The 22,882-nt window shown below is 42.2% G+C and overlaps 3 protein-coding genes across 9 annotated transcripts; all 3 read right to left on the bottom strand.

Moving 5' to 3' along the window:
• Window positions 1-327: 327 nt before the first annotated feature.
• dhrs7b (dehydrogenase/reductase (SDR family) member 7B) lies at window positions 328-12,483 on the bottom strand. 5 transcript variants are annotated; one of them, XM_029727015.1, is made up of 7 exons: window positions 12,395-12,483; window positions 2,252-2,443; window positions 1,965-2,077; window positions 1,519-1,735; window positions 1,266-1,358; window positions 882-1,034; window positions 328-775 (listed from the first exon to the last, which is right to left on the bottom strand). In XM_029727015.1, exons 2-7 carry the CDS (start codon window positions 2,400-2,402, stop codon window positions 570-572), a joined length of 933 nt encoding a protein of 310 aa, XP_029582875.1. In that variant the 5' UTR covers window positions 2,403-2,443; window positions 12,395-12,483; the 3' UTR covers window positions 328-569. The 5 variants fall into 5 exon arrangements, with proteins under 5 accessions (XP_029582875.1, XP_029582874.1, XP_029582878.1 ...); XM_029727014.1 differs by lacking the exon at window positions 12,395-12,483 and adding an exon at window positions 12,068-12,207; XM_029727018.1 differs by lacking the exon at window positions 12,395-12,483 and adding an exon at window positions 12,068-12,207 and having other exon boundaries at window positions 1,519-1,732.
• A 250-nt stretch (window positions 12,484-12,733) lies between these two features.
• Window positions 12,734-17,435, bottom strand: tmem11 (transmembrane protein 11). Of its 3 annotated transcripts, none has more exons than XM_029727021.1 (2): window positions 17,225-17,435; window positions 12,734-15,259 (listed from the first exon to the last, which is right to left on the bottom strand). In XM_029727021.1, the coding sequence occupies exon 2, from the start codon at window positions 15,250-15,252 to the stop codon at window positions 14,743-14,745; it is 510 nt and encodes a 169-aa protein (XP_029582881.1). In that variant the 5' UTR covers window positions 15,253-15,259; window positions 17,225-17,435; the 3' UTR covers window positions 12,734-14,742. The 3 variants fall into 3 exon arrangements, with proteins under 3 accessions (XP_029582881.1, XP_029582879.1, XP_029582880.1); XM_029727019.1 differs by lacking the exon at window positions 17,225-17,435 and adding an exon at window positions 16,696-16,808; XM_029727020.1 differs by lacking the exon at window positions 17,225-17,435 and adding an exon at window positions 15,793-16,227.
• A 359-nt stretch (window positions 17,436-17,794) lies between these two features.
• natd1 (protein NATD1) lies at window positions 17,795-20,797 on the bottom strand. Its single transcript, XM_029727022.1, has 3 exons — window positions 20,545-20,797; window positions 19,631-19,749; window positions 17,795-18,867 (listed from the first exon to the last, which is right to left on the bottom strand). The coding sequence occupies exons 1-3, from the start codon at window positions 20,639-20,641 to the stop codon at window positions 18,748-18,750; spliced, it is 336 nt and encodes a 111-aa protein (XP_029582882.1). The 5' UTR covers window positions 20,642-20,797; the 3' UTR covers window positions 17,795-18,747.
• Window positions 20,798-22,882: the final 2,085 nt, after the last annotated feature.

The following is a 22,882-nucleotide window of genomic DNA, read 5'->3' as shown; positions in this document are numbered from 1 at the left end:
GTTTGAGAGAAATAAGGTTATTAAAAACAATCCCTGAATGCAATACCTTTTTGTTAACCTGAAAGTCTATACTATATCTGCACCGTCGACAGATTTGTTCAAAAACAATAACCATCACCTAATACAGTATTCACTAATGAAAAACTCACAGATGACAGAGCAACTGAGTTTTCTAACAGGTCAATGAGCTAAGCCAGTAATGGTGGTATAGCTCAGGGGTACACAGAGACATCAAATGAATCATCTGTTATTTGTTTAATTCACAAACTATCATGAAAACAAACTCCAAAGCTAATCATTTCAACAAATGAAATGTACTCAACAATGTTCAGGTTGTTATGAAATTTTATTACACGTCAATATCATAATTGTTAATGTGATCTACCCTGAACACTTCGCAAGATGTTAACCTTGAAGTTGAAACAGCAGTTTGTAAGATTTCCAGTTATTTCATCTAATGAAACACTACACATCGTGGCTTTAAAACAAAACAACTTTTCCATTTGCAAGTTAGTGTGCATTAATTAATTTATCCATTCCCATAGTTTTGCCACATCCCCTCTCCAACTTCACTCATCTTTGGATTTCTGCTCCTTGCGGGCCCGAGAGGCCATGACTTTGAAGAAGAGAGCGGGACACAGGGTGCGAATGTAGACGGCCAGAGTGGGCAGGGGCCCAGCCAATAGGACCTCTTTACTCCTGTGACGGACAGCCTTCAGGACCTCTTGGGCCACATCTTTCGGTTCCCGCCCCAAAGCTGTCGTCTTATCCAGGACTTCACCAGAGTAGAAAGGAGAGAAATAAATAGATGACTAATGTAATTACAGAGAGGGGAAAGGCAGAGAACGAGAGAGAGTGGCCAGTTAATTCCTCTCCATTACCTCCATATTTGGAGCCATCCCACGTGACAGCGTTAAGAGACAGATTGGTTCTGATGTAGCCAGGGCTGACAACTGTCACCTGGATATTGTAGCGCTCCATCTCAGCCCTCAGACAGTCAAAGTAGGCCTGGGTGGCGTGTTTGGAGGCTGCATCTGCTCAAAACACATTGTTTTTATTCCTTTACGAGTACAGATATCACTGACAGAGCTATTTGCAGGTGGAAATAATACCCGTTTCACCTTCCTTTGGAAATGTGCTGTATTACGGTTTGTAGATTTCTGTTGTGTTATACATTTTCCAAAAGATCAAAATATGTTGTGATTTCATGGATAATTATTTAACCTCAGTTATAGGGTTGGCATCACTATCGCTACATTACTCACAAGCTGATCTGTAGGGGATAGCAATCTTCCCCTGGATACTGCTGATGACCACTACGTGTCCACTGCGCCGGCGAACCATGGAGGGCAGTAGGGCTACAGTTGGAGAGAGAGGGATGGAGAGAAAGGGAGAAAACAAAAAAAGTTGAGAGTGTAGAGAAAAATCAAGAGACTACATGAGCTCAAGACATGAATAGCATTTGTCATTTGACCACAGAGAGAGTACATTCGGAAATCGGATGATCATAACCTTTACCTTGAGTTAGAGCTATGGGCCCAAAGTAGTTGGTGTCCATGACGTCCCTCTGTACGGAGATGTGCGTCTCCAGGATGTTGCCGCGGTGACTGATGCCGGCGTTGTTGATGAGGACGTCCACGTGGCCGTAGCAACTCAGGATCTCCTTTGCGGCCATGGCAACCATCTCCGCTGTGTCGGACAGGTCAAAGATCACCATACACGGGGTGTACATCTGCTGGTGATGACATCACAGACATGTCATAAGAATTCAAGGGGTGCATCTCAATAGTCAAATGTTCCTCTCTCCCCCATCTCCTTTCCTTCATCTGACATGATGTAAAAAAGCTGAACTGGTGAAGGCAAATTTCTAGTATCCAACTAATCGCTCTCCCTTATCTTATGTTTTCAGATCAGCCCAGTGGAGGAAGAGGAGATGAGAAGTGAGTAAGTGTGTGTCTCTATACCTGCCGCTGGCTGTCTGCTGCGGTGAGCTCCTGAACTATGTCCTGTAGCCTGGCTCTGTCCCGGCCACACAGAACCAGCCTTGCTTTGGCAGCATGGAACACCCGAGCACACTCTGCAACACAACACACACACTATTTTAAAGGTATAGTTCACTTTGAACTAGTACCTAGAACCTTTGAGTATGTTTATTTTATTTTTGTGATTCTGTCTATGTAGCCTACATTGTGTATGCTGCCAAATTGCCTCATTGAGGACATTAAGTTTTCTAATCCAAAATAACACTCACCTCTCCCCAGGCCAGAGCTGGCTCCAGTAATAACCACTACAGTGTCCTGGATGGTAGCCCCCTGTTGGAGCCTCTGGAGCAGCCGGTAGAGCAGCACCAGCCCCAGCCCACCCAGGACCAGCGGCACCACTCCCCCCATTACACGCTCCATGGCTGGGATGATGTGGTCCGGTCCAAATCAGTTAACCCTGCCTGGACAACACACAACCACTTCTCTTCAGGATTTCCAAGCTGCTTCCCAAATGGCACCCTATTTTCTATATAGTGCACTACTTTTGATAGGAATCTGGTCAAAAGTAGTGAACTGTGTAGAAAATAGCATCATTTCAGAGGCAAGTTAGAGGCTGCCAACTTGTGAGGATCAGCAGAAATCATTGCCCACCAAATTAAAATATCGTAAAAGTTCTCTTTAATAGCGTAGGCGTTTATTTGCTTAAATCACTGAACACAACAGGCGCTAATTTGAGACCGACTTCTATTTGAGCCAGGTGTCTATTTCCTTAATGAACACATCTTTTGCATTGTTTAATTCCAGCATTCACTTCCAGCATTTTAATCAATTTCTAAATGTCCTGCACTAATGTGTTATATACACACTGTGTCATGTTTCTTTTGTCTTGGTACGCTTTAGTTAAAAAAAAAAAAAAAGAAAAAAAAAAAAAATGTTCCTTGACAGAATAATGAAACGCTGTGATAAGGCCGTGACCTCAGAGATTCCCTTCAAAATAAAAGTCCTGCAATGAAGTTGGTAAAGAATTATACAAATGGTCGAAATTCGTAACATTTTATGAGGAAATGAAAGCGGACTTAGAATTTTGTTTAACAATATGAAAAAAGGAATGAAGTTAATCGCCTTTATAGCGCAAATAATATAGCATTGACATTGTTAATAGCATTAAAAGTAATGATTACTTGATAGTTATGGTAACAGTAATAAATGTTATTTTTTATAATACTTCTATTAATAATAATAATAACAATATTAATATTATAATAATCAAATTTAGAAAACACTTGTTAATTATCCCATTGGTATTGCACGATGTTCAGCACATTTTTCATATTGGACATACATATTGTGTCACAGTAAAGGGGGGGGGGGGGTCCCATTGTACTCAGGAGCACCTCTATTTACTAAGAGAGTTTTCATGTGAATTTTTCATAGTGTATTTACCATCACAAACCAATGCTGGCACTAAGACCACACTCAACGAGCTGTATAGGGCCATAAACAAACAAGAAAACGCTCATCCAGGGGTGGTGCTCCTAGTGGCCAGTGATTTTAATTCAGGAAAATTGAAATCTCATTTCTACCAGCATGTCACCTGTGCAACTAGAGGGATAAAAACTCTAGATCACCTTTACTACACACACAGAGACTCATACAAAGCTCTCCATTTGGCAAATCAGACCATAACTCTATCCTCCTGATTCCTGCTTACAAGCAAAAACAAGAAACAAGAAATATCAGTAACGCGCTCAATATGGAAGTGGTCCGATGAAGCGGATGCTAAGCTACAGGACTGTTTTGCGAGCACAGACTGGAATATGTTCCGGGATTAATTCGATTGCATTAAGGAGTTTACCACATCAGTCATCGGCTTCATTGATAAGTGCATCGACAACGTTGTCCCCACAGTGACCATACGTACATATCCCAACAAAAATCCACAGATTACAGACAACATCCATACTGAGCTAAAGGCTAGAATTGCTGCTTTCAAGGAGCAGGACACTAATCCGGACGCTTAAAAGAAATCCCGCTACGCCCTCCGACGAACCACCAAACAGGCAAAGCGTCAATATAGGACTAAGATGTGGCAGGGAGTGCAAACTATCATAGATTACAAAGGGAAACCCAGCCGAGAACTGCCCAGTGTCACAAACCTACCAGACGAGCTAAATTCCTTCTGTGTTCGCTTCAAGGCAAGCAACACTGAACCACACGTGAGAGCACCAGCTGTTCCAGATGACTGTATTATCACGCTCTCCGTAGCTGATGTGAGTAAGACCTTAACATTCACAAGGCCGCAAGGCCAGATGGATTACCAGGACGCGGATTCAGAGCATGGGCTGATCAGCTGGATAGTGTCTTCACTTACATTTTCAACCTCTCTCTGACCCAGTCTGTAATACATACATTACTAGTCAAAAGTTTGGACACACCTACTCATTCCAGGGTTTTTCTTTATTTTTACATTGTAGAATAACCGTGAAGGCAACCATGAAATAACACACATGGAATCATGTAATAACCAAAAAAGTGTTTTATATTTGAGATTCTTCAAAAACAATGCAATGGTGGAATTGCTGCAAATAAACGACTACTGAAGGACACCAATAATAAGAAGAGCCTAGCTTGAGCCAAGAAACACGAGCAATGGATATTAGACTGGTGGAAAACTGTCCTTTGAGATTTTTGGTTCCAACCACTGTGTCTTCGTGAGACGCAGAGTAGGTGAACAGATGATCTCTGCATGTGTGGTTCCTACCGTGAAGCATGGAGGTGGTGGTGTAGGGGTGCTTTGCTGGTGACGCTGTCATTGATTTATTTAAAATGCAAGGCACACTTAACCGGCATGGCTACCACAGCATTCTGCAGCGATACGCCATCCCATATGGTTTGCGCTTAGTGGGACTATCTTTTTTTTTTTCAACAGAATAATGACCCAACACACCTCCAGGCTTTGTAAGGGCTATTTGACCAAGGAGAGTGATGGAGGGCTGTATTAGATGACCTGGCCTCTACAATCCCCCGACCTCAACCCAATTGAGATGGTTTGGGATGAGTTGGCCTGCAGAGTGAATAAAAAGCAATCACAACATTCTTATTGGCAGACTCAACAGCCTTGGTTTCTCAAATGATTGCCTCGCTTGGTTTACCAACTACTTCTCCAATAGAGTTCAGTATGTGAAATCGGAAGGCCTGTTGTCCGGACCTCTGGCAGTCTCTATGGGGGTGCCACAGGGTTCAATTCTCGGGCTGACTCTTCTCTGTATACATCAATGATGTCACTGCTGGTGATTCTTTGATCCACCTCTACGCAGACGACACCATTCTGTATACCTCTGGCCCTTTGTTGGACACTGTGCAAACTAACCTCCAGATGAGCTTCAATGCCATAAAACTCTCCTTCCGTGGCCTCCAACTGCTCTTAAATGCAAGTAAAACTAAATGCATGCTCTTCATCCGATCACTGCCCACACCTGCCTGCCCGTCCAGCATCACCACTCTGGACGGTTCTGACTTAGAATATGTGGACAACTACAAATACCTAGGTGTCTGGTTAGACTGTAAACTATCCTTCCAGACTCACATTAAACATCTCCAATCCAAAATTAAATCTAGAATCGGCTTCCTATTTCGCAACAAAGCATCCTTCACTCATGCTGTCAAACATACCCTCGTAAAACTGACCATCCTACCCAGGGGCGGAAATCCCGGGGGGGGGGGGGGCGCGACCCCCCCATCCCGGGAAAAATATGATTTGTCCCCCCCAATATATCACTGAAACATAACTATGTAATTTAAATAATATTAATAATACGCAATGAAAGCAATTGTGCTGATTATAGACACTTAATAGTGCATTTTTAAGTTTCAAAAGATTGCGACCCCCCCACCCTTTTCCTCACAATGGTTTGATCCACTGGCAAGGTAACAGAGGGATCGTGTCTACTGTCTATATTTAATGGTCTCGTTGCAAAAGCTAAATTGTCGCAAGGGAACTTTTATTTATTTATTTTATTTAACCCGGGTAGCAAAGATTATAGCAAACACCACTGAAACTGAATTGGTGCTCGCTTGCTTTGCAAATTCAGCTATTGTTGGAAGCCAGCCAATATGAAACAAACTATTAAAATTACAAAAGGTTGCAGCATATGTTGTGTAAATGGTGAACTCATACAGCTGTCAACTCTTGTCATTTTAATCCGTTTCACATTTGCTAGCTACCTTTTAGATCGAAGCCCAAATAGAATGATAAAAGATAAGATGATAGAAGCCCATCTCCTACTGTAAATAACCTACACACTGTGTGTGTGTGTAGCCAGCCAGCCAGGTAGAAAAATGGCAGAAAAATAAAAGACGGACATCAGAGTATTTTTCAGTACACCAAAACGCAAAGTACGAACCCTAGTAGCCTAATATCTCAAAGACTAGTTGATAAAATGTTCATAAGAAAGAAATTAAATTCTAATGGAAATGTTTCACAATGATGTCATTAGGCAGAGCAGGCAACAGATGGCACACAGACAGCAGAGTTGGGGACAGATATGCAGGGACAGACTGGCAGAGACGGAGTCTCAGGTAAGTTTGTTGAGTCTTTGTTTGGCAACATTATGAAAGGTTCTCAATTTTTTTGACTTGTAAAATAGGAACATAATTGGAAAATGCCATGGATACCCCCACTCTCAACTTTAACAAATCTTAGTTCAGTCACCAGTTTAAGGCAATGGTATTGCTGTTGTGAGTAGTTGTGTAGTTTTGGGTACCGGTAGTTAGGAGTACGGCAAACACCTTATTTCTTTGGTTCCTCAATATATTTTTACCATATTACAATGTAGGCTATGTGTTACAGCACTACTTTTGGTGTCCCCCTCAGGAATTGCTCTTGAGAAAATGTCATGTAATTGTCCCCTCCAAAGTTGATATCAGATTTTCGCCCCTGATCCTACCGATTCTCGACGATGTAATTTACAAAATAGCCTCCAACACACTACTCAACAAATTGGATGCAGTCTATCACAGTGCCATCCATTTTGTCACCAAAGCCCCATATACTACCCACCACTGCAACCTGTATGATCTCGTTGGCTGGCCCTCGCTTCATACTCATCGCCAAACCCACTGGCTCCAGGTCATCTACAAGTCTCTGCTAGGTAAAGCCCCGCCTTATCTCAGCTCACTGGTCACCATAGCAGCACCCACCCGTAGCACGCGCTCCAGCAGGTATATCTCACTGGTCACCCCCAAAGCCAATTTTTCCTTTGGCCACCTCTCCTTCCAGTTCTCTGCTGCCAATGACTGGAATGAACTGCAAAATTCTCTGAAGCTGGAGACTCTTACCTCCCTCACTAGCTTTAAGCACCAGCTGTCAGAGCAACTCACAGATCACTGCACCTGTACATAACGCATCTGTAAATAGCCCATCCAATCTACCTCAACCCCATACTGTATTTATTTATCTTGCTCCTTTGCACCCCACTATCTCAACTTGCACATTCTTCTTCTGCACATCCTACCATTCCAGTGTTTAATTGCTATATTGTAATTACTTTGCCACCATGGCCTATTTATTGCCTTACCTCTCTTATCCTACCTCATTTGCACATGCTGTATATAGACTTTTTTTACTGTATTATTGATTGCATGTTTGTTTATTCCATGTGTAACTCTGTGTTGTTGTATGTGTCGAACTGCTTTGCTTTATCTTGGCCAGGTCGCAGTTGCAAATGAGAACTTGTACTCAACTAGCCTACCTGGTTAAATAAAGGTGAAATACAAATAAAATGCCAAGGTAACCTGTCTAAATTACTTCCACCCTGTAGCCCTCACATCTGTAGCCATGAAATACTTTGAAAGGCTGGTCATGGCTCACATTAAAACCATCACCCCAAAAACCCTGGACCCACTCTAATTCACATACCGCCTTAACAGATCCACAGATGACACAATCTTCATTGCACTCCAAACTGCCCTTTTCCACCTAGACAAAAGGAACACCTACGTGAGAATGCTGTTCATTGACTACAGCTCAGCGTTCAACACCATAGTGCCCTCCATGCTTATCACTAAGCTAAAGACCCAGGGACTGAACACCTCCCAATGTAATTGAATCCTAGACTTCCTGATGAAGCACCCCCAGGTGGTGAGGGTAGGCAACAACACATTCCCCACGCTGACCCTCAACGGTTTTATTTTTTATTGAACCTTTATTTAACTAGGCAAGTCAGTTAAGAACAAATTCTTATTTACAATGACGGCCTACCCCGGCCAAACCCTAACCCGGGCGATGCTGAGCCAATTGTCTGCCACTCTATGGGACTCTGAATCATGGCCGGTTGTGATACAGCCTGGAATCGAACCAGGGTCTGTAATGACGCCTCTAGCACTGAGATGCAGTGGCTTAGACCGCTGCCCCACTTGGGTGCATGCTCAGTCCCCTCCTGCACTCCCTGTTAACCCATGAGTTTGCGACACGACGATGAGACAGCCTATAGGGGGAGGTCAGAGACTTGGCATTGTGGTGCCAGGACAACAACCTCAACGTGGGCAAGACAAAGGAGATTATTGAGGACTACAGGAAATGGAGGGCCGAACACACCCCCATTCACATTGACGGGGCTGTAGTAGAGCGGGTCGAGAGCGTCAAGTTCCTTGATGTCCACATCACTCAGGAACAATCATGGCCCACACACACCAACACAGTCGTGAAGAGGGCACAACAATGCCTCTTCCCCTCAGCAGGCTGAAACGATTTGGCATTGACCCTCAGAAAATTAAAATGTTATACAGCTGCACCATTGAGAGCATCTTGACAGGCTCCATCACCGCCTGGTATGGCAACTGCACGGCATCCATACGCAAGGTGCTACAGAGGTTAGTGAGTACGGCCCATTACATCATTGGGGCCGAACTTCCTGCCATCCAGGACTTCTATACCAGGTGGTGTCAGAGGAAGGCCCTGAAAATTGTCAGACTCCAGCCACCCAAGTTATAGACTTTTCTCTCTGCTACTGCACGGCAAGCGGTACCGGAGCACCAAGTCTGTGACCAAAAGGCACCTGAACAGCTTCTACCCCCAAGCCATAAGACTTCTGAAAAGTTAATCAAATGGCTACCCGGACAATTTACACTGACTCCCTTGCACTGGCTCTGTTCACACTCACTAGACTCTACCCTCACACACACACTACACTGTCACTCCAACACACACACACACACACACACATTTTACATACGCTGCTGCTACCCTCTTTATTTTCCTGATTGCCTTGTCACTTTTACCCCTACTCACATGTACATACCTCAACTACCCCGTGCTCCTGCACATTGACTCGGTACTGGTACTCCTTGCATATAGCCTTGTTATGGTTTTTATTGTGTTACTATTTCCTTTTTATTTAGAAAATATTTGTCCTACTTTTTAACTCTGCACTGTTGGGAATGAGCTTGTAAATAAGCATTTCACTGTAAAGTCTACAACTTTTGTATTTGGCACATGTGACCAATACAATTTGATTGATTTCCAAATACACACAGAGTTTACACCCCAAGGAGCATCATTGCTCATCTGCAGCCCTTAAAGAGGGGCCAATCAGCTTAAATCCAATAGTTTTTTCATATTGGGGGGGGACAACATTTTCTGTAAAAAGGGGGTCCATTCTATTCAGATGTGCTAATGGGACAATTTGGAGCAGTGGCAGTGAGTGCAGTTTAAGATTAGTTTATTTTTACAGGGACAGCGCACTTCGGTAAAAGTGCTCAGTTTCAACTGCAGTCCCTGGGCAGGTTATTAAAAACAATAACAATACAGACAAATAATGAGCAGTGAGCACCCGCAGAGCAACATAGGACAAGCAAGACGTTGCATGCAGACAGAGCAACGTAGCACAAAAAGCAACAAGACAAAATCCATAAAAGCAACAAAGTGTCATCATGTTTTTTGTGAAAGTGTGATAGGTGATGCAGTTGTGTGTGTCTGATGGCAGTGTATTCCAGACATGGGAAGCTCTCACAGAGAAAGCAGATTGACTAAAGGTGCTTTTCCTTAAGGGAACTATACAGTCACCTCTCATGGCAGACCTTGTGGATCTGCTGCCATATGTTTGGGTTTTCTGTTTAACAAAAGTACTGAGTGGAGGGGGAGCAAGGCCATTTAGGATTTTGAATACAAGACATGCGTCGGTGTATTGCACAAGATTTTTCCAACTCAGGAGCTCATGCTTTCTGAGGATGTAACAGTGATGATGGCTATTGGGCTTCCTATCAAGCCTTTGAGAGCCTGTTTGCAGACATACTGAATGTGTTTTAATGTTGTACAGCAAGCTTGGGCCCAACTAGTCAAGCAGTATGTTAAGTGGGGGAGTATCATCGATTTGAAGTAGTTTTGCTACTTCTGTAGTCAAACAATTTCGTATAAATCGTAAATTAGCTAGGCTGAATATGGTTATTTGAGGGAGGACACTTTTTTTTTTAAAACGAGCATGGCCTTATTTCTATTACAGCATATTGGATGACTGTCATTCATATTCCATTCCCTCAGCTCAATGTAACATTGATAGGTTTAGGCTACTACATGATTGTAAAATTGTCCCTATACCCACCATGAGGTTGCTACAACCTAGCCTATGAATGAAAGTGTACAACGTAGGTTCACAGGTCGAGAGAAATTTAAGTAATCAAGGTGACAGACAGTGACACGTTCAATACCGCCTTGCACTCTTGCCTGCATCTAGCTGATCTAGGGTGTAATCATTAGTCCCAACAGTTGCAAACAAAAGTTTATTGGACAAATTCAGGTATGTTTATCCCCGTTTAAGAAACATTTCAAGCACTACACACAGCCTACATCGTTGTCACCATATTAGCGAACGTCATAGTCAACATAGCTACTAGAACTAACGCGTTAGTAAATCCGCTACAATCATGCAGTACAGTGTACAGTCAGCAAGCAGTTACACCCGTGGGCCCCCTGTGGCAATAAATTAATAAAACCAAAAGATTACCTTGACATTGAAGAGTTCCAGTGTTGGATAGATATAGCCAGCTAGCTAGCTAACATAGCATCCCTCTCTGTTTGAGTTAGCTAAACTAGGTAGCTGCACAAGTGAAAGTGCAATTAATTCAACAAATAGCTAGTTCTCTCTCTTGCTTCTTCATTTTTAAGAAATGAATTTGTTCAACTATTGTCTTTCGCTCTCTTTGCGTCAACTACTCACCACATTGTATGCACTGTAGTGCTAGCTAGCTGTAGCTTGTGTGTTCAGTACTAGATGAATGATCTTATCCTTTGATTGGGTGGACAACATGCCAGTTATGCTGCAAGAGCTCTGATAACTTCTGGAGGACGTCCTCATTCCTGTGTATGTCCATGGAAGGGGGTGAGAACCATTAGCTTCCTATGTTTTGTATTGAAGTCAATGTACCCAGAGGACAGAAACGAGCTGTCCTCCGGCTACACCATGGTGCTACACTAGAGTGCTGTTGAGGCTACTGTAGAACTTCATTGTAAACAGTGCGTTTTAATCAATTATTTGGTTAAATATATTTATTATAGTTTTATCTGAAGATGATAACTTTATTGTTTCACTATTTTTATGAAATTCACTGAGGATGGTCCTCAGAAAATAATTCGGAGTACAATGCATTTCTCATCCCAGGGTTGAGGTTCGTTTTCCGCCGGCTCCGCAATGTCTTATGGCGTTAGGTCCAACATTCGTTCCTGCCTGGGTTCGTATGCGTTACACACATGCTTTATAGCGCGGATCGACACTAATGCAGCTGTAAGTAAGCGGATCTGCTGGCTAAATAAAAAGAAGAACACAACAGTAACAGCTGCTGTTATGTTCTGACCGTATACAACGACACACAGTTTGGTCTTCCAGCTAGTTTACTTTGCTACAAGGCAGAACCCTCACATTAAATACAGAAGAATCAGTCACTAGCTACACTAGTTGCTAAATGATTTTAAATATTCCAAAACCAAGTATTCTTACTAAAATATGAGCCTAGCTAGTACTGCAGCTACTGACAGATGACTAACCAAAGTGCCGCAAATATCTTATGTTGCTATGCCGAATGACTTTACACACCTGTCCGTCTGAATCGTCGTCAACATAAAGGTTTGATGATAATATTTGATAGTAATCTTTGTTTAAATCTTAACACCGACAATAAAGTAACCCGGAAGCAGCCAGGAAAGTTTAATTCCAGCCAATCAGTTGTATGTGACGTTGGAAGGATTTCTGCCAATCACGTGTAGGCTGTCAATCAGTGCGCATTATTGCTAACCCGGGGTATTCCGTTTTTTAACCAGTGGAAACAGGTTGTATTCCTTTAGTTTACAATAGTTTCAACTCAACACATTATATTTATATCTGTCACACCCACGCGTCATCAAAGATTATGGATATACTGACAAGATACATGTCCCTCCGCCTTAACAATGGTAGTCGTTGTCCACGATGCAGAACAGCTAAAGAACACAGCGGGCTGTCTTGCAACCTTCTATCCTTTCTTTGGATTGGTGGATACATCTCATTATTGTAATCCTGTTTTGAATATTCGATTAGGGTTGTTGACGTCAACTGCCTGTATGCTATAGCCTCATGTCATGAATATGCGTAGCCATCTCAGACAACTCTTGAGAAAAACACTTTATATCGGAGTTGCCGGGAAGTCACGTTTCCTACTTATATCTGTACACTCGTAACAACTTAAGCATTACGAAACTTCTATTTCATCAAATAAACGTCACGTAGGAAATAAGCATTTTATTTGCTGACCAAATTCGACACTCATTGACCTCCATAGAAAAACTCATTGCTTGGTATGCAAAACGACGAAAATACGCCACCTGCTGGAGGGAGACAGATTTTCCACCGAATTGGGACTCTTCTCTGGTATCACACTCTCAACTGTCGACTCTCAAATGCATATCAAGATGATCCAAAGATAGAGCTTCAGGTAATAAGCTAGCACAATTACTAGAAAAAAACATTGTACATTTTCTAAGTATTTTAACTGCAGTCCCAACAAAGACTTTCCAGGTTGTTCATGGATGGGCATTGTTTAGTTTGTATAATATATTGCAAAGCAGCAATGTGAAAGAAAACACAGGCAAACAGGGTAAGTTGCCCTGTATTGATGATAGCCAAATACTTGTTTGGCAATCAGGCCACCATCAAGCTGCAAAGCCTTACAATTTCAAATAATACTCCAAATAAAACTAAATACAATTGAAAACCATAATGGTTAAAAACAACACATGAACATTGCTCTCTTTAGTGAGATTTTTTTCTAATATTTTTTAAATGTAACTATGAATGATCATTTTCTTGTAACCTGGCCAAGTCGTGTGTACACGAGGTTGTCATGTTCTATTTTACATAGCAAACAACCTGATTTTTAAAATGAAAAAACACCACAAAAAGACTACTGGCAACATTTGGGACTCAAACTCAGATCCATATACACTGTGTATTCCAAACATTAGGAACACCTTTCTAATACATGCTGACTCCAATGCTTCCCAGTTGGCTGGATGTCCTTTAGGTGGTGGACCATTCTTGATACACGTGGGAAACCCCACCAGCATTGCAGTCTTGATACAAACAGGTGTGCCAGGATCCTACTACCATATCCCATTCAAAGGCACTTAAATATTCTGTCTTGCCCATTCACCAATCAATAGCTCACAATCCATAAATCAATTGTAACAAGGCTAAAACAACATCCTTTAACCTGTCTCCTCCCCTTCATCTACACTGATTGAAGTGGATTTAACAAGTGACAACAATAAGGGATTATAGCTTTCACCTGGTTAGTCTGTCATGGAACGAGCACGAGTTCTTAATGTTTGGTACACTCAGTGTATATGTCCCTTACATACACAACCCACTCCTACACCCAGAAAGTCCCCATTAAGTGTCTAACAATCCCACAAAGAGCTCCATCTGGACAGTTTTTCTACCCATAACTGCATGTGTGTAAAGGACAAAGACAGACCAACACAATGTTGGCGATTCAACATGTAGAATAGTTGGGAAACGAACAGAAAGGCAATAGGACTTGCTGCGCATGGCCGACATTCGTGTTGATCTGTTTTGTCCTTAACTGACTGGTGAGGGATGACCAAACAAGTATGTTTAAAGGTCTTGACTTTGTTCCAATAACTGAGTAAACCTAGAAAGACAAATCTGAAGACAAAGGTAATGCTATTGCCTTTGTGATTCAAGACATGGTGTAAAATTTGTTTAATGAAAAAGAAAATACAGAAAGGAGAGTTTGAAATATCCTAATGTTTAATGAAAGGGTGACATACTGATCAGCAAGAAAGGGGTACAGTAAAACTACAAGGAATAGACATGTTGGTAATACTTAAGCCTGTCCGTTTCAACTGCAACACAATTCAGTCTATTTCTTTTTACTTAGCTACCCTTGTGCCCTAACTTAGTGTATTGAGAGGGGTACAGGGATGGGGAAGAGGCGCAAGGGTACCATATGGATAAGTGCACTGGTGATGTCACTTACAAGAAAATAAGGGAAAAATAATTCCTTCTAGTTTGAACTATATCCCTCTGATCCAGCAAACAGCCCAAAAGTAAGCGCCCGCGCAAGTGGGGTGGGGGGGGGGGGGTTAGGGGCAAACCCTCGACTCGGCGCATGGCTTCCACTTGGCTTACTACTGGGTGGATTCTTTCTTTTCCCGTTATATTTTTTATTTATTTTTTATTTATAATTTTTTTTAACCCTCTTCAGAGTACGCTCATACCACGTAGAGTTCGTAGATCTTCTTGGCGCAGTAGGCCAGGGCGGCCAGCGCTATCGTGTTGTGGAGTCTCTTTCTGTGGATGTCGTCCCTGCGCACCAGCACCACTGGCGTGGAGGAGGTGAGTGTGTGCAGGGGCAGCCGCGAGAGTTTTTGGCTGTCGTACTCCACCTGGTACTTGCAGCAGGGATCGAACTGCCAGGAGATTCCGTAGAGGGCGGAGCAGGCCACGCTGAGGGCACCAGCGGGCAGTGCCACGTAGCGCGAGTACTCAGGTGGCAGCGAGAGCGGCGTCAGGAGGCAGGCGGTGCCCGACAGGACGGCCGTCTTGTGCAGGCAGTTTCCCACGGCGATCCAGCGGGCCGTCTCGTCGCCAATGCGCGTGGGCTCGATCACAATGTACTTGTACTGGGCCTCCAGTGCCTGTTCCAGCTCGTACTCAAACTGGTCCTGTGCATTCTCCCCATTGTAGATCTCGTGAACGATGTAGCAGTCCGTTGCCGCCATCACTCCCCTGTGTACAGAGAGATGAGATAATGAGGGAGAGAGAGGGGATTAGAAATAGTAAGTAGATGGAAAAGGAAGAGAATCACAATATTAAATTACAATTATTTTCCAAGCTTCATAGCAATTGTGCAGCTTCGGGGCCTAAGGCAAGTGGTTGCAGTTTTTAATGATGATGTACAGATGAATACCACTTGTGAAGAAATAAGGGGAACAACTACTTAAAAAAAAGTGTACATATAGTCCATGACCTTGATATCAGATTAGTGCACAACACCTGTTTTTTCAGCCCACTGTATGGTAAAAACAAGACACTTTTGTGGAACTTTGACATGTGTTGCCTGTGCATGTTTGACATAAATAAGAGCTGTTGAATCAAAGGGAAAGTAGGGTATTTTCTCATGATTAGAATTCTCAGAGTTCACCATCTAGTCGTCAGTCACTGTCAAGTTGCCTGTTAGTAATATGCTATGGTGATAACTTTCTTTTATTTAACTCGGCAAGTCAGTTAAGAACAAATTCTTATTTACAATGATGGCCTACCCTGGCGAATTGTGCGCAGCCCTATGGGACTCTCAATCACGGCCGGATGTGATAGTCCCTGGTTCGTATCCAGGCTCTGTTGTGAAACCTGGGAACGTTAACGTAGCTATGGACAATATGCAGGATAAAAAAAATGTAGCTATATCAAGTGGAAATAACTCACGTGTAAAACTCGAATCTCTCACTTTGCAAACATTATGCCCCACGCAAGAGTGCTAGCTAGCTCCCCATCAAGATTAACACGGCATGCTAAATAAGACTGCGTTCGTAAATTCACCCTGGCTGAGCGCACTCTGAGTCAGAAACTCCAGAGCGAATTTACGAACGCACCCGTCAAGTAGCTAACTGTTAGCTAGCTAACGTAAATAAAACTCTGGGTTAGCGAGCATGTTGATCATTCACAACTGTTTCAACAATTCCAGTAACACCTATATTAGCTACGTATAACATGGGAGCTGCTGTGCTGTATTGGACGCAGCTTTGCATAACGTCAGGTCATAACGTTACATTGGTCAGCTCCACGGCTGTTTGGAAGCTAGTTGCTCTGAAAACTAGCTAGTACATCAATTACAAGCGGCGAGTAAAACGTTAGTATTGTGTTATACAACGGATATGTTTGATATGTGCTAGTATATCTACTTTGTAACACTATTTTAGTTGGGATGGCTAACCTATCCAGAACTTGACTTTGAAGCTTTGATGAACAGGCTAGCGAAGTTAGCGGCGATAGCAAACATGCTAATCAAAACATCACATGAGCAATTATGGAGGAAGGAATTCGGGAGTGACAGCTGCATTTTGCTTTTAAAGGCCATATATTGGAATAGTGAACGTGTAGGTATCATAAAATAGACCTTGTACACAAAAATAGTCGTGATATGGCAATGATTGAGTCTAACTGACCTCTCCCTGTTGACTGGGACACCGCGCCTCCTTCCCAACGACGCCATCTTGGAGAACCAATACACGACTGCTGTAGACGCAGTGCAACCTAGGCTGTGTAGTGTATGTTATACTTGCAATACACTGCGAGGACGACTTAATGTACTTTGTCGTACTACATTTCCCATAATTAATTGAATGCATCTAGGAAGTACCACTCACTATTTATACCATGTAAATGTAGAGGTCAGTTTAATTTACTACACTAGTACATTTTGACGTAAACTGTAATCCAAAATGTGCTCAACACAAATGCGGAAAATGCTGCCTACACAAATCATGTTTATGTTTTGTAACAGTTGAGAAATGACCAATCACAAGCAAGGACAACACTATGTGACTTAAGAGTAGGACAAACCATTCTTTAGCCAGGTTGCGCAGCAGGTAAATTGTTCCACTTGCTATTATGGGCTACATTCACACTTCAATGCAACGTACTGTCACACTGAAGTGGGGGTGATATTTACCTGCCTCTGGTTGCTATACTTACCCAGATTGTGTCCTGTCCTATCCAAGCTTCTCTAGTGAGTTGATATCTGGCTTATCGCACACACGGTGTAGAACACTACACTGGGAAGTGTGTTGTAACCCTGTACCAAGCCAGTGCAAACCACGGTAAAGTGCAATTCATTAGCTTGCTCCCTGCCTCCCTCACCAATAGATTAATTGCATAAAGTGCACCTTTAAAATGTTATCACCTTGGTATTCTGCAGCTCAGAGATGAAGTATACTAGGAAACTACTTTAAAATGTATAAGGCACTTCTATATGATTGTAAATCAATGTTTCAATGGTTAGTAAATTAGTCAAATAAGGTATTTAATTTAAAACAAGAGAGACATGGAAAATAATCAGACTGTCTGCAGACCTTATACCCATCCCTGTCAGACAGTAGGCCTACAGAGCCATCCCCTGAAGACTCAGTGTCCTCAGTTTTACTGCCTTCCTGACCAGTATGCATTCAGGCACCTAGCAAATAGTACATCTCACCTAGGTCAAAGCCAGAGAGAATCTCTACTGTAGTTTTAGATGCTCAGCAAATAAAAAAATACAACCTGTTACTTGATATTGGAATTTTGTTTTCTTAAGCCATGCTTGTAAACTGTAGAGAAAATGTCACAAGATTTAAAGTGTAGAACAGCCCGGAATTAGTGCTTTTACAGACAGTAGAAGATTACACCGACTGTCGATGACAGTTCTATGGCAATATCTCATGTCAGATAGCACAGCAGCTTACTGTACAGTAACATTTAAGGTGAAGGGTAGGCCTACTGAAGAGTGGTTGTCCTGATGAACATGGGGACAGATAGTCTTGGGCAGCATAGTAGGAAGCGCCTCACTAGCCCACGACAGGCTGACTGCATGTAGGGGATATAGCTCACAAGTTGATGGTCTAAAGTAAACCAGGTGTGGTCCACCCTCCTGGAGAGCTATTGAATGTGCACACTATTGCTCTAACACACCTGATTCAGCTAATCAAGGTCCTGATGAACAGCTGTTTGTCTTGATGGTTTTGACGAGAAGACAATCATCCTGAAGGATCAGGATTGCATTACACTCCAGAAAGCTGTTCCTTTCCTCCTGCTGTTGTTCACTCATCTTCAAAGGACCAGCCAAGACTGGATAGGTGAAAGCAATACCGGCCGAAGTGTGATGAGACATTGCTTCTTACAGTACAAAAAACAGGAATCCTGCATATAGTCTTGCCACTGTATACACAATAAGACAGCAAGACTCTACAACATTCCTTTTTTTTTTTTACACACACAAACACACGGATGTCCATGCCCATGGAGGACAGGCTACGAGTAGTCAATGGCACTCGGACAGTTCCTTTACCACTGCTCTCCAACAGGGAGTCTTTATGTCCGTAGAGATAGGGATAGCTATAGTATGGTTTCCCTCTCCCTTACCACCCACCCCAAAAAACAGAGCAAAGTCCTCCAAACAGAAAGCATGAGGCCATGCTTTCTAACTCAGTCTCTCTCCCTCTCCACTCCTCTCTGTCATGGGGTCACATGGGGTGGATGTGCTCCAGGTATTGAGGTTGGGGATTCTCTTTGACGTATTTCTGGATGTACCAGCAGGTCAGGTGAGCCTTCAGATCCTCTTCCACCACAAAATCCATGGCTGCCTGCAATCAACAGAACATTGCCATTTAATTTAGGAGTTGTTTTGTAGCTTGAGTTTACAAAGTAATTGTCTTTGTCACTCTGGTTTTATTTTAATACATGCAGTAATCAGGGACTGCAGATGAAAGGTGAGACACTTGCTCTGTTATATTTTATATAAAGATTTTAAAATAGTAACGTTCCGGTCTACACAGATCTTCAAACAAACCATGTTTTAATTTCCTTCTTCCTCTTATCGCTACCATAACTGTTCCCTTGATATTTCTGAGCTGAGCTCATCTGGCAAAGCACTGCCTAGACTGAATAAACAGGCCAATGCTTGGATTTCCAGAATTACAAGCAACATTCATATTGCCATGCAGCTGTTATAAAGAGAACTAGATGGGAAAGAGAGTCCAAACTGTCCAATAAAAGCAGTTCATCGGCTGCCAGCTTAGGAAACTATATTTACTATTTCTTACTACGTTAAAGAGGTACAAAGACTTCTCTCCATACACAGAGTGAGCTGCACAGGTCCAGATTGCAAGAAGGTTCTCCTGCAGAATTGTTGTGATATAGCAAATGATGGGTAACATTATGAGTTGTTTTTGGACAAGGCTATGGGCTCAAATGCCTAACTACTAATACTGAGACCAATGGACTCCCATTGCTTATCTGAAAGGCACAGATAAATGTTAAAAAGATCTAGGGACATAATAGGAGTGAGAGTGTAGTGTCTATTTTGGCATTGGGCAATGGTTCCATTCCATATTGTCACAGTCGAACCTTGGCCAGGTGCTTGGCAATGCCTCTCCCTCTGTAGGCGTCTGGAACCTCTGTATGCTGCAGGTCCACAGTCTTCTTCCCGACATACTCGTACAAGAGGACCGCACGGTCATGAGAGCCTGGAACCAGAGAAAAGGGTTTACTTTTTTTTTTAAGTAAAAAAAATTAGAATCTAACCTTTATTTAACTAGGCAAGTCAGTTAAGAACAAATTCTTATTCACAATGACACCCTACCAGGAAACAGTGGGTTCATAACAACTGCCATGTTCAGGGGCAGACCGAGAGCTTGGAGATTCGATACAGCAACCTTTCGGTTACTGGCCCAACGCTCTAACCACTAGGCTACCTGCCGCTCCGAATTTAAAAGGGTGCAATTATATGCTAAATAAGTAGGGCTACCATGCGCGACTATTAAAAAGGTCTGTACACATCAGTCTGATTCTCCATCAGACCTCAATTAAAGATCTATCAAAGATATGAATGCGGGCAGATAAATGAGGAATTGGGTTTTTAGAGAAAGTTAAGCAGATTCTCTCAAATCAGAAGTATTTTTTTAAGCGAATGTGCATGCAAACTAGCAAACTAACTGAGAAGAACAACATTTTAGATGCGTGACAGCAAGAGCATTCAATTCAACCGCTCAATGCCAGGAAGCTAACAATTATCCCAGTTGGCTAACGCTAAAAAATCTTTGGCTATGCCACTTGAGTTCTATCTAGTAGCTTTTTGTCCGTTTGTTTACAACAACGACCATTAGGAAAAAGTAAGTTCCTTATCTAAATTACAGTTTGACTACGAAGACTCTTTTGCGCTATGAAAAAGTTGGTTAGCTAACTAGCTTAACCGCACTCTTTGGTAAACAGTTGATAAAAGGGAAAACACGTACGATTTCGCGTAGCTAACGTTACATTACCATTTAGTCGTATATTAAACTGTCGCTTCTTTTTATCGTGTTCTACTGTTATCGGAGTGTTGATTTCGGGGACATTCATCTGTGTAGCCTGGGCCATGGTCTTTCGTCGTCCTTTCGCCAAAACGTATTTGATTGAGGTGAAATGGATCTCAAAGCGATTAAATCATAGCCACCTCAAACTCAGAAGACTCAATATCCAGCAAAACACTCCATCATCCTCATAGGAAGTCTACTGTAGATCACATGGTCTGAGCGGACCAATGATTGCTGCGATTCTTGATTTGAGAATGGCCGTGTTCCAGGCCGCCTACATTGTAGTTGAGTTGCGCATAATCAGTTTATCTTGTCATCAATTATCAGTTAATGTATCACATATTCATGGGGTTCATTCGATCAAGGTTAAACACTTGACTTACTTCAACATTTGCAGAGATCCGACAAACACACATGAGAAGCGCTTACCAAGAAAAACTTCAGTAAGGACTAATTCGAGGCTGAAAGGAATTGGAGCAGATATGAAACAGACAATCATAATATAAGTCATAAATATCAAATTCTCTGTTTGTTTCAAAACCAACTTTATAAGAGTTTTTATAAATAGGTTATATTTGACTCCAAATTCCATGATGTACATTAAGGCATTGTTGGCAGAAGAGATGGATGCAGTTCAATGCATTTCTTGCTAGTCCCAAAATATTGCTATCAGGTTGTAAATCACAGCTGGCCTGGTACATTGTTTACTGCCACCACCCATTCGGGATGCACTGTTTCAGTTTCAATGACTCAATATTTTGAACAAAAACGGACAACTGTAACTAAGGCTGGGAGTGTCAATTACAATCAAACTAGCAAGGGCAACGATCACAAGTCAGTCATAATGTGGCTAATAGGCTAGCATACGTGTCAAACACAAGGCCCACCGTCCAAATTAGGCACACATAAGCGAGTATAAATGAGTCAACAGTTGAGTCATCTACTTTATGAAATTACAGCCTTATGCACTTGTATAGTTAATTCAACTTCAACTGCGCTGCTTTCGTGTGTCCTGTTTACAGCGCTGCAGTGGAGGGAAAGTGTACAGACGCATGCCACAGTCCTAGCTAGGCTACTAAAATGTTGCAGCCTGGCTTTGGTTTTTAAAGCTTGACAATGAATAACCAAAAAACAAAACCTGCAACAAAACACCATTCAAAAGAGAAACATGTAGGCCTGTTACAGCAACATTTGAGCAGTAGCCTAGGTTGGCTACTCAACTACAATACATTTTGAGTGCACCATACAGCAACGATGCATTCAACCGCACCAATGATCCATGCAGTGCAAAAAAATGAAAAACATGTTTTAAGTTGAAATGTTACAACAACCTATAGCTACTTTTTAGTTATTTGGAGTTATTAAATACTTTTTATTTGGGTCACAGCACATCATGCACATCTGCAAGCATAGCAGCAAAGGCTGGGCAAATATTATTTATCTATTTTGTTTTAATATGTCAAATTGCTATATACAGCATCCTACATAAGTGGACATTATAAAGGGTCATATTTTTTCTGATAAAACAATGGCCAGTTTGGGTCGCAGTTGCACTCCCTGCTGGGAGGATGTCATGTCATTGGAGGAGTGGATGAGTGGCCGACTTTTCCCCCTCATATCGTTTTTTTGTTGGGTAACAGTTAGAGATGCTGCAGGTGTTATTTGGTTAGCTTGCAAGAAATGTGAATCGCTTTGCTAGCTAGCTATGCTGAACTTAAACGACCGTTATCCACAGTTAACATATCTCTTAGTTGTCAATCAAATGTGGCAATAATTCTAACCAAAAGGAAAGACTATTATTCAAAACAACTTTATTATAAGATTAGCAAAAATGAAGCAATCAACCATCACTAAGAATAGTCAGAGTTCAAAAGCTCAATGAACTGAGCTAACTTTCGCCTTTTATAGAAAGTACATCCTTTTTTCTTTGTGACAGTTAGCAGATGTGCAGAAACAGGCCCTGGGAACAGAGTTGTAAAAAGTAATTTAGCTCATCTGTGTAGACCAAGAAAGCTGATATCGCCACCACTCTCTGTTCCTACCTGCACGTCCCACATAGCTAAATTCCTGCCGATCGAAAACACAGGACTGTAGTCGCACCCAAGCAGGTCATAAATCTGAACGCTCAGATTTATGACTAAGTCTTAAAAGACAAGCCTATATCAGTAAATATACTAACATATAACAATAGACAATTCTCTAAGTAAAAACAGCATAGTATGTCCAATTATACACTATAGAATTGTCATGAATTTCCCTCTCGGGTGAGGATCATAGGCGCCAGATCGGCCAGCCCCCCCTCTTC

Source organism: Salmo trutta, chromosome 32 (genome assembly GCF_901001165.1).
Source record: "Salmo trutta chromosome 32, fSalTru1.1, whole genome shotgun sequence".
Taxonomy (NCBI): domain Eukaryota; kingdom Metazoa; phylum Chordata; class Actinopteri; order Salmoniformes; family Salmonidae; genus Salmo; species Salmo trutta.
The sequence above is the reverse complement of the archived record's forward strand: the minus strand, read 5'-3'. Positions and strand labels throughout refer to the sequence as shown.

What these genes read in the sequence shown, in the direction of transcription:
- dhrs7b (XM_029727015.1), bottom strand. Translation starts at nt 2,402, where the DNA reads ATGGAGCGTGTAATGGGGGGAGTGGTGCCGCTGGTCCTGGGTGGGCTG. An exon ending in CAGCTCTGGCCTGGGGAGAG is followed by an intron (nt 2,078 to 2,251) that starts GTGAGTGTTATT and finishes GTTGTGTTGCAG; the next exon opens with AGTGTGCTCGGGTGTTCCAT. An exon ending in CAGCAGACAGCCAGCGGCAG is followed by an intron (nt 1,736 to 1,964) that starts GTATAGAGACAC and finishes TGTCATCACCAG; the next exon opens with CAGATGTACACCCCGTGTAT.
- natd1 (XM_029727022.1), bottom strand. Translation starts at nt 20,641, where the DNA reads ATGGCCCAGGCTACACAGATGAATGTCCCCGAAATCAACACTCCGATA. An exon ending in GTTTAATATACGACTAAATG is followed by an intron (nt 19,750 to 20,544) that starts GTAATGTAACGT and finishes CTCTGGTTCCAG; the next exon opens with GCTCTCATGACCGTGCGGTC. An exon ending in TTGCCAAGCACCTGGCCAAG is followed by an intron (nt 18,868 to 19,630) that starts GTTCGACTGTGA and finishes TGTTGATTGCAG; the next exon opens with GCAGCCATGGATTTTGTGGT.
- tmem11 (XM_029727019.1), bottom strand. Translation starts at nt 16,742, where the DNA reads ATGGCGTCGTTGGGAAGGAGGCGCGGTGTCCCAGTCAACAGGGAGAG. An exon ending in GTCCCAGTCAACAGGGAGAG is followed by an intron (nt 15,260 to 16,695) that starts GTCAGTTAGACT and finishes CTCTGTACACAG; the next exon opens with GGGAGTGATGGCGGCAACGG.